This window comes from Oncorhynchus clarkii, chromosome 20, assembly GCF_045791955.1.
Source record: "Oncorhynchus clarkii lewisi isolate Uvic-CL-2024 chromosome 20, UVic_Ocla_1.0, whole genome shotgun sequence".
NCBI classification, from domain to species: domain Eukaryota; kingdom Metazoa; phylum Chordata; class Actinopteri; order Salmoniformes; family Salmonidae; genus Oncorhynchus; species Oncorhynchus clarkii.
The window spans coordinates 85,160,245-85,170,853 of record NC_092166.1 but is presented as its reverse complement, the minus strand read 5'-3'; the positions used below and the strand labels follow the sequence as shown (position 1 = coordinate 85,170,853).

The 10,609-nt window shown below is 47.7% G+C and overlaps 1 protein-coding gene across 1 annotated transcript in view; it reads left to right on the top strand.

Moving 5' to 3' along the window:
* The first annotated feature begins 6,542 nt into the window (after positions 1–6,542).
* LOC139377006 (calcium uniporter protein, mitochondrial-like) overlaps positions 6,543–10,609 on the top strand; it is a 114,608-nt gene continuing 110,541 nt past the window's right edge. The window contains exon 1 of the mRNA XM_071120061.1: positions 6,543–6,729. Coding sequence (XP_070976162.1) covers positions 6,613–6,729 — 117 coding nt within the window. The 5' untranslated portion in view covers positions 6,543–6,612. The remainder of the gene's footprint in view (positions 6,730–10,609) is intronic.

Here is a 10,609-nt window from a genome sequence, read left to right as displayed (position 1 = left end):
CTAGGGGGAATCTAGGGATACAGGGGGAATCTAGGAATTCAGGGGGAATCTAGGGATCTGGGAGAATCTAGGGAGTCAGGAGGAATCTAGGAATTCAGGGGGGATTTAGGAATTCAAGGGGAATCAAGGGATCTGGGGGAATCTAGGGATTCAGGGGGAATCTAGGAATTCAGGGGGAATCTGGGAATTCAGGGGTAATCTAGGAATTCAGGGGGAATCTAGGGATCTGGGGGAATCGAGGAATTCAGGGGAAATCTAGGGAACCAACCTTGGAATCCATCACGCAGCCTCTGTCCTCTCACCCCCTGGAATCCATCACACAGCCTCTGTCCTCTCACTCTTGCCCAGCCTATACAGGCGTGGCACTGTGAATGTCACTGCGTTGACATTACATTATAAAATTAATTATGTTATATTCCATTAAGGATGTCCTTCATCAGGCATTGCCTGCAGTGTCAAGGTCTAGGTCCCAAATGGCACCCTATTTGCTATGTAGTGCATTACTTCTGACCTGGGCCCATAGGGCTCTGGTAAAAGCAGTGCACTATACACTCTTAGAAGTAAAGGTGCCTGGAAGAACCTTTTGGGATGCCACACTGGCGGAACCTTTCCCGTTCAAAAAGGTTCCTTGAGGAACCCCTCTGAAAAGGTTCCTTGATGAGGCAGGTGGAAAGGGAGGGAGGGAGGTGGAGACAGTGGGAGGCAGGCGGAGAGGGACAGCGGGGGAGTAGACCTGCTGTCCCCTACATAGTGCACTACTGCTATCCACTACACATCCTGACCTTAGTTCCTTTTTTATGTCTCTATTTTAGTTTGGTCAGGGCGTGAGTTGGGGTGGGCATTCTATGTTTTCTGTTTTGTGTGTATTGCACCTTGCAGAACTGTTCGTTTGTTGTGTTGTTGTTTTTGTTCAAGTATTCGTATTTATTAAAAGTATTATGAATACTTACCACGCTGCGCCTTGGTCCTCTTCTCCTTCTCCCGACGACAATCATTACAGCTCCGTCTGCATTTTCTGCGGCGCCGTTGTTTTGGGTCGGGCTACTGGGATTAGATCCACTGTTCAGGGTGGAGGTCCGAACAAAGGCTCCGCTTCGGGAAAGTCGTATTCCTGGTCGTAATGTTGGTAAGTTGACATCGCTCTTATATCCAGTAGTTCCTCCCGGCTGTATGTAATAAGACTCCAGATTTCCTGGGGTAACAATGTAAGAAATAATATATAAAAAAAACTAAATACTACATAGTTTCCTAAGGACTCGAAGCGAGGCGACCCTCTCTGTCGTCGCCATCTTGCTAAGGTGTTCATCATGTTAACTTTGTACACTGCAAAAAATATATCCTTGAATATTTATGCATATTATATATTCTAATATAATATTAACAATTCTGTTTACATACTTTATAGCGTTAAAGTGATAACAACTTTGGAAATTGCACAGGCCCTTGAGGAACTCATACAACTGCTGTAAAGCTCATTGAAGCTACAAAACCGTCAGTGTTCAACCTTAACCTGTGATGACAATACAACAGAACAAATGAACAGGAATGACATTTACCACAGCAGGTTACAGTATATATATATTTTTGTTCATCTTAAAACACCGCCCCTACTAAGCCACGCCTCCGGGAACCCATTGCTACATTGAACCGTTTAAGGTTCCTCCAGGAACCCCGACAACTTACCATAGGTGCAGATATGAACCATTGACTAGCAATGGTTCGTTGAGGAACTCCAGGGTTCCGCGAGTCACCACTAATTCTAAGAGTGTAGGGAATAGGGTGTCATTTCAGCAGCAAACACAAGGTCTCCCCACCAATCAGGGGGAGGAAGGTCCATGCTTGCTTGGAAATTGATTTGCACATTAGTAATATAACCTTAACAATAAGGTTACCTTTAAAAAAAAAGGACTTGTCATTACTTTATTGACAGTCAATTAAACATTCATAGACACATTATGAATCGTTAATAAACATTTATAATTCATTGGTTAAAATTCCAAGGAGACTTTAGTCGAATACTACACCATAAGTGTAATTATTAAACAACATTGAATGTTTTTGGGGGTATTTTTATTCCAGCAACAGCGAATAATCCATGTTCATAAATCAAAGTTACATATTTGTCCATTTGAGAAAGAGGAACTGCTCCGGTGTCTGTATGGGTAATAGATCAATTGGATTAGATTTGATCACGATCCGTCTGGCACTCCTTTGAGAGAGAGAGAGAGAGAGAGAGAGAGAGAGAGAGAGAGAGAGAGAGAGAGAGAGAGAGAGAGAGAGAGAGACACAGAGAGAGAGAGAGAGAGACAGAGAGAGAGAGAGAGAGAGAGAGAGAGAGAGAGAGAGAGAGAGAGAGAGAGAGAGAGGAGAGGGAGAGAGAGAGAGAGAGAGAGAGAGAGAGAGAGAGAGAGAGAGGGAGGGAGGGAGAGGGAGAGGGAGAGAGGGAGAGAGGGAGAGAGGGAGAGAGAGAGAGAGAGAGAGAGAGAGAGAGAGAGAGAGAGAGGCTAATAATTTATAAAGGATAGTGCCATTTTGAGATACAGAATGTCATAACATAATGGAAAGTGTGAAAGGTCTCTGGTACAAACAGTGTGATAGCAATGCCATTATTTCATTTTCTGTCTAAACGTTCAGAGCGCCTCTTTCTACTCCCGGTGATAATTAAATTGCATTGTGCTGTTAATTCATAAAATGCATTTATGAAGATGTGTTGACACCAGAACACAGTACAGACCTGGATAGACATTATCCCCAATGCTAAATTCGCCGTTCTGTTTAGCTTGTTTACAGCGGGGCATTTCATAAGGAACTGTCAGGGGTGTTACATTCGGCGTTCTGTTTTGCTTGTTTACAGCGGGGCATTTCATAAGGAACTGTCAGGGGTGTTAAATTCGCGGTTCTGTTTTGCTTGTTTACAGCGGGGCATTTCATAAGGAACTGTCAGGGGTGTTAAATTCGCGGTTCTGTTTTGCTTGTTTACAGCGGGGCATTTCATAAGGAACTGTCAGGGGTGTTAAATTCGCGGTTCTGTTTTGCTTGTTTACAGCGGGGCATTTCATAAGGAACTGTCAGGGGTGTTAAATTCGCGGTTCTGTTTTGCTTGTTTACAGCGGGGCATTTCATAAGGAACTGTCAGGGGAGCTCTAACATAGTTACATCACCAATTTGTTTTAATAAAGGCAGTTCTTACACCATCTCTTACACCTGGCCCAAGTCTCTCTTTATACAGTAGCAGTCAACAGTTTGGACACACCTACTCATTCCAAAAAATAAAAAAATAAAAAATAAAAAATAAATTTGACCTACTCATTCCAGGGTTTTTCTTTATTTTTACTATTTACTACATTGTAGAATAATAGTGAAGACATCAAAATTATGAAATAACACATATGGAATCATGTAGTAACATAAAAAGTGTTAAACAAATCAAAATATATTTTATATTTGAGATTCATCAAAGTAGCCACTCTTTGCCTTGATGACAGCTTTGCACACTCTTTACATTAAAAGTTAATTTGTGGAATTTCTTTCATTCTTAATCAGTTGTGTTGTGACAAGGTAGAGGTGGTATACAGAAGATAGCCCTATTTGGTAAAAGACCAAGTCCATATTACGGCAAGAACAGCTCAAATAAGCAAAGAGAAACAACAGCCCATCATTACTTTTAAGACATGAAGGTCAGTCAATGCCGGGAAATTTCAAGAAATGTCAAAGTTTCTTCAAGTGCAGTCGCAAAAAACCATCAAGCGCTATGATGAAACTGGTTCTCATGAAGAACGCCACAGGAAAGGAAGTCGCAAAAAAAATGCTTTGTCATTATGGGGTATTGTGATGTCATTATGAGGTATTGTGATGTCATTATGAGGTATGGTGATGTCATTATGGGGTATTGTGATGTCATTATGAGGTATTGTGATGTCATTATGGGGTATTGTGATGTCATTATGAGGTATTGTGATGTCATTATGGGGTATTGTGGTGTCATTATGAGGTATTGTGATGTAATTATGGGGTATTGTGATGCCAGGAGAAGGCTACTTGCCCGAATGCACGAGCAGGTGTCCACATACTTCTGGTCATGTAGTGTAGCTAATTAGCACATGCTGTAACATGGAGATATTGACATGTGGGAACAGTAACCTTATAAAGGTGTTATCAATTTAAAGTTTTGTTTTTTAAAAATGGTTTCTTGCTGATATCATAGATAAGGTCCTTCTGCTTCCAAGACCGTACTCCAAGCGATGTGTGTTGATGTTTAGACCGAGTGTTGGGGCTCTTAATAACAAAACTCCCTTGTACAGAAGACACCTTCTTCCTGTGACTTAAGAAAAAAATCATAATGTAACTGAGAGTCATGATTATGGGAGAACAGTAGCCTAGCCTACTTACTTACTAAAGTGCAATACGTGATTTAAACACAGCTTGCTGTGTGAAGGTGATGAACATCTAAGGATAAGGGCAAAATCCTCAAAGTGCGGTTTGACAACTCAATTGGATCACATAGATGTTCTATCGGCTCTCTGCCTAGGTAGTTATTTGTCTGTAAACTAGAATGGACCGTAGCGCATTATCTGATTTGGTCGAATCGTCCGCTCTGTACCGGGAAATATGAAGCACGCGGAATAGCCTTTTCTCTCATTCGATGAAAATTGTTTACACCCGCCCTTAGATGACTGATCTGCCAATCGGATCTCTTCTTACGCATTTCTTTGAAATTATTATTTAAAGTCTGTGGTTAGAGCCATGGCGTTTCCTCTCTTTTTCGCGCTGCTCTTTCTACATCTTATGTCGTAGCGAATTGCAATAACAGAAATGAAACGGCATTTCATAAATCGATCATGGCTTTCATTCTGAGTTATAGTTAAAGGTATTATTAGCTGTCTAGGCTACTGTACAGTGCTGAGTGTGTGCAACCTCGCCTCTGTTTCTGAAATGCATTCCTTGGGCTGTGTTGTGTGTAAACGGTAACCCAGCCCCGCAGACCGCCTACTGTAGGTCTACTCCCCCGCTGTCCCTCTCCGCCTGCCTCCCTCCCTCTCCACCTGCCTCCCTCTCCGCCTCCTCTCCGCCTCCCTCCCTCTCCACCTGCCTCCCTCTCCGCCTCCTCTCCGCCTCCCTCCCTCTCCACCTGCCTCCCTCTCCACCTGCCTCCCTCTCCGCCTCCTCTCCACCTCCCTCCCTCTCCGCCTCCTCTCCGCCTCCCTCCCTCTCCACCTGCCTCCCTCTCTGCCTCTTCTCCATCTCCCTCCCTCTCCGCCTCCTCTCCGCCTCCCTCCCTCTCCACCTGCCTCCCTCTCCACCTCCTCTCAGCCTGCCTCCCTCTCCGCCTGACTCCCTCTCCACCTCCTCTCCGCCTCCCTCCCTCTCCACCTGCCTCCCTCTCCACCTCCTCTCCGCCTCCCTCCCTCTCCGCCTGCCTCCCTCTCCACCTCCTCTCCGCCTGCCTCCCTCTCCACCTCCTCTCCGCCTGCCACAGGTCTCCGCCTCCCTCCCTCTCCGCCTCCTCTCCGCCTCCCTCCCTCTCCGCCTGCCATGTTCTCCGCCTCCCTCCCTCTCCGCCTGCCTCCCGCCTCCCTCTCCGCCTCCCTCCCTCCCTCCCTCTCCACCTCCTATCCACCTGCCTCCCTCTCCGCCTGCCATGGTCTCCGCCTCCCTCCCTCCCTCTCCGCCTGCCTCCCGCCTCCCTCTCCGCCTTCCTCTCAGCCTCCCTCCCCCTTTTCCGCCTCCCTCCCTCTCCGCCTGCCACAGTCTTTGCCTCCCTCCCTCTCCACATCCTCTCCGCCTCCTCTCCGCCTCCCTCTCCACCTCCATCTCCGCCTCCCTCCCTCTCCACCTCCTCTCCGCCTCCTTTCCGCCTCCCTCTCCACCTCCATCTCCGCCTCCCTCCCTCTCCACCTCCTCTCCGCCTCCCTCTCCACCTCCATCTCCGCCTCCCTCCCTCTCCGCCTCCCTCCCTCTCCGCCTGCCTCCCTCTCCGCCTGCCTCCCGCCTCCCTCTCCTCCTGCCTGCCTCCCGCCTCCCTCTCCGCCTGCCTGCCGCCTCCTTCCCTCTCCGCCTCCCTCCCTCTCCGCCCTCTCCATCTCTTCTCCGCCTGCCTCCCGCCTCCCTCTCCGCCTCCCTCTCCACCTCCATCTCCGCCTGCCTCCCTCTCCGCCTGCCTGCCGCCTCCTTCCCTCTCCGCCTCCCTCCCTCTCCGCCCTCTCCATCTCTTCTCTTCTCTCTTCTCTCCTCCCGCCTCCCTACCTCTCCGCCTCCTCTCAGCCTCCCTCCCCCTTCTCCGCCTCCCTCCCTCTCCGCCTGCCATGGTCTCCGCCTCCCCCCTCTCCACATCCTCTCCGCCTCCCTCTCCACCTCCATCTCCGCCTCCCTCCCTCTCCACATCCTCTCCGCCTCCTCTCCGCCTCCCTCTCCACCTCCATCCCTCTCCGCCTGCCTCCCTCTCGGCCTCCCTCCCTCTCCACCTGCCTGCCGCCTCCCTCCCTCTCCGCCTCCCTCCCTCCCTCTCCATCTCTTCTCCGCCTGCCTCCCGCCTCCCTCTCCGCCAGCCACGGTCTCGCCTGGTCCGCTTGCAGGATTCGCCTCTCCGAGCCTTCCGGATATTTCACTACAGAGATGGCTGCGAATGTGTGTAGATCAGTCCGTCTCTTGTCCCGTAGCAGCGGACATGTGGCCAGCGGGCTCCCCGCACTTGTTATCTCGTCACAGCGGCACCAGCAGCACATGAGACCGGTAAGACCTCAGACCTAGAAGCGGGCGAGGTGCGGGATAAGGGAGGGCAGCGATGGGCTATTTTGACTGTAGCTTTAATGACTGGGCTTGCTAAGGAAGTAACGCTAACTAGCATCGTTAATAGTATTTATCTTCGTGGATATTAGTTGACTAAACTTTGTTAAGCTTGGATATAATGGCAGTTTTTTGTTGTCGGAAGTATTTGTGTTTGTTGCTACAACTGTTTAAAACGGGATACAGTCAGTCAATCACCTCCGGGGTTTTGTTTTGACAGCAATGCAGCTTTTAGGTGTCCTCTGTCGACCACTGATCCGCAGTCTATAGTAATGTAGCTGTGTGGGCATTATTTACAATGTCCCAGGCTTGGTGAGAGCCGTTTGCTCTCTGTTCATACGTATGAACCATATCAACGGATTGAATCTAACTACAATCGCTGGGTGTGTATTTGTTGTTGTTGTTGTTGTTGTTGTTCCACGGAATCACCTTGAATGCAACAGTGAGCTACAACGTCCCAATGTTGATGAAGTGCGGACAGCTGCACGGTAATATGGATGTGGCACCGTCCCCGGTTTGGACACCGACGAAAATGGATAGACCACCTTGTGTTTTATCGTTCTCCATTGACCTGGTTTACCCAATGCTTGCCATTCTATATATTTTTGTAATAGACTGCCCCGTTGGTTTTGTTTTCCCATGTCAATCGATGAGAGAGAGAGAGAGAGAAAGCCTCGTCGTAACGTGTCCGTTATGTGAACGGCAGGGTCGCGGTGTGTGTAGTACGATAGCGGCATGACAGTGCGGCAGAATATAACTCCTTGTCTTGTCGTGGGGTGAACACTGAAGCCCTGCGTCTCCCTATAAGCGGCAGGGGAACTACATGCAGGAAGTGTAGGAAGAACCCCCCCCCCCCCCCCCCCAAAACAAACACACCTATGTACATCAGAACCAAGGAGTTCCACAGACGCTTGATTATGTCAGTGTGCTTCTCTATATCCCTCCCTCTCTCCCTCCCTCCATCCCTCTCACCCTCCCTCCTCTGCGGGGGTGTTTCCCTGTTCGGCTAAGAGCTCCAGGGTTTTCTTCCTGCAAGCTCAGGGCCCTGGAGGAATACATTATGCTTGTGCAGCACCACACACACACAATGCGCACACACACATACTCACACTGTCATGTGCACAAGCACTCACACACACACACACACATCGGTCACACTGGGCTGATTCCACACTGGCAGAAAGGTAATTGTGTTTGCGAAGTCCTGCCAATACTTCTCAATGGTGCAGTAATTACATCTGAGCCAGTCCACATTGTGTGTGTGTGTGTGTGTGTGTGTGTGTGTGTTTGTGTGTGTGTGTGTGTGTGTGTGTGTGTGTGTGTGTGTGTATGAGAGAGACTGTGTGCGTCTACCGCTTCAACTCAAACTCCTCAATAACAACCAGATGAGGGACGGAGACAGGACGAGATAGAGAGAGTGAGACAGAGAGCAATACAGTGGAATGAGGATGTGAAGTCATGATTCCATCTCCCGAAGTCTTTGAAGAGTTAGGACTTCAGATGATTATCTTAAATCCACAGCCACCCTCCCACCCCTCCTCATCCCCAAAGGGACGGAGAGAGCTAGCAAGTAGGGCTGGCAAAAATGATTTTATAACCATATAAACGAAAGGTTATGGATTAAGAACTTCATGAAAATAAAATAACTGTAATAACCATTTTTTTAAATAATAATATATATAATACTGTGGCAGCATGTATACTTAACAATGTGATGGCACTTTGTTGCTCCTTCCTGAGACAAGCAAGGAGCAGCTTCAGAGGAGAGGGAAAATACATGCATAAATATATATATTTTTTAAAATATATATTTAAAAAATAATACTATTCGAAGGGTTATTACGGAGACCGTGGTCATTTGGTTAGCCATCATGCACAGTTCCATGTCGGTCACAGCCCTGTTGGTGAGTTAGCAACTCACATAAATATAAAATACATAGTCCTCTGGGTTTTACACGACTGTTTCCACGACTGCTGGCACTGGTGCTACGACCTCTTTCAGTCGATGGTACCGGAACAGGATTTTGTTGCACCAATTTTCTCTCTCTATATGTTTTATTTTATTTACAATTGATAATGGACCTTGTGTTCTTAACATTGATTTGTAACGGCAAAGCAAAGCCTGTACAAAAAAAGATGGCTATTTATTGCAGTTTTCAAGGTGCCATGTTTTCTTTTTCTGCGAATTTGAAATAAAATAATAATTGATACCAAAAACCACTGCATAAAAACTAATTAAAAGAGGGAAGAAGGACTTCAGGTTTCCTCTCTCAGAATCACATACCTGTGAAATCTATATTTTTGTGCCAGACAGTTGTGTTTGGCTAACAGTGTTTCTGTAGATTACCTGTGATGGGAGTTTTCACAACAAACGACCACCGGAATTGATCCAAATAATGCTGATTCTGCCAGGTAGGAATACTCTACTTTGTAGTTACCTTTTTGAATTATCTTTCCATCTACCTCAAAAAAAACGGTTAGGCTATCGTTAGCATCGCTAACGGCTACATAAAATCTTAGATGTGCTCGGCATTCAGGTCAATTTACCAGGACGGGCCAGTGCACACTGAAAGCTACTGGCCCGAATGGGGGAGGTGGGGAGAACTGGCCTGGGTCAAGATCTGACATGAAAGTGAATGATGTGTGCATTACGAATAATGTTTTTTTTTAAGGCCTACCCAATGATATTATCCATTGACACATCATTTTTACATTCTAAAATATGTCGGAATAACGTGGCCTGAATGAATTGACATGTTCCCCACGCAAACACTAATGAAGTCTGTCCACGTGGTAGCTAGTCAGTCTGTTCATGTGGTAGCTAGTCAGTCTGTTCATGTGGTAGCTGGTCAGTCTGTCCATGTCGTAGCTAGTCACTCTGTCCATGTGGTAGCTAGTCACTCTGTCCATGTGGTAGCTGGTCAGTCTGTCCATGTGGTAGCTAGTCAGTCTGTCCATGTGGTAGCTGGTCAGTCTGTCCACGTGGTAGCTAGTCACTCTGTCCATGTGGTAGCTGGTCAGTCTGTCCATGTGGTAGCTGGTCAGTCTGTCCATGTGGTAACTGGTCAGTCTGTCCACGTGGTAGCTAGTCACTCTGTCCATGTGGTAGCTGGTCAGTCTGTCCATGTGGTAGCTGGTCAGTCTGTCCATGTGGTAACTGGTCAGTCTGTCCACGTGGTAGCTAGTCACTCTGTCCACGTGGTAGCTGGTCAGTCTGTCCACGTGGTAGCTAGTCAGTCTGTCCACATGGTAACTGGTCACTCTATCCACGTGGTAGCTAGTCAGTCTGTCCACGTGGTAGCTAGTCAGTCTGTCCACGTGGTAGCTAGTCAGTCTGTCCACGTGGTAGCTAGTCAGTCTGTCCACGTGGTAGCTAGTCACTCTGTCCATGTGGTAGCTGGTCAGTCTGTCCACGTGGTAACTGGTCAGTCTGTCCACGTGGTAGCTAGTCACTCTGTCCACGTGGTAGCTGGTCAGTCTGTCCACGTGGTAGCTGGTCAGTCTGTCCACGTGGTAGCTAGTCAGTCTGTCCATGTGGTAGCTAGTCAGTCTGTCCATGTGGTAGCTAGTCACTCTGTCCATGTGGTAGCTAGTCAGTCTGTCCATGTGGTAACTGGTCAGTCTGTCCATGTGGTATCTAGTCAGTCTGTCCATGTGGTAGCTAGTCACTCTGTCCATGTGGTAGCTAGTCACTCTGTCCATGTGTTAGCTAGTCAGTCTGTCCAAGTGGTAACTGGTCAGTCTGTCCATGTGGTAGCTAGTCACTCTGTCCATGTGGTAGCTAGTCAGTCTGTCCATGTGGTAACTGGTCAGTCTGTCCATGTGG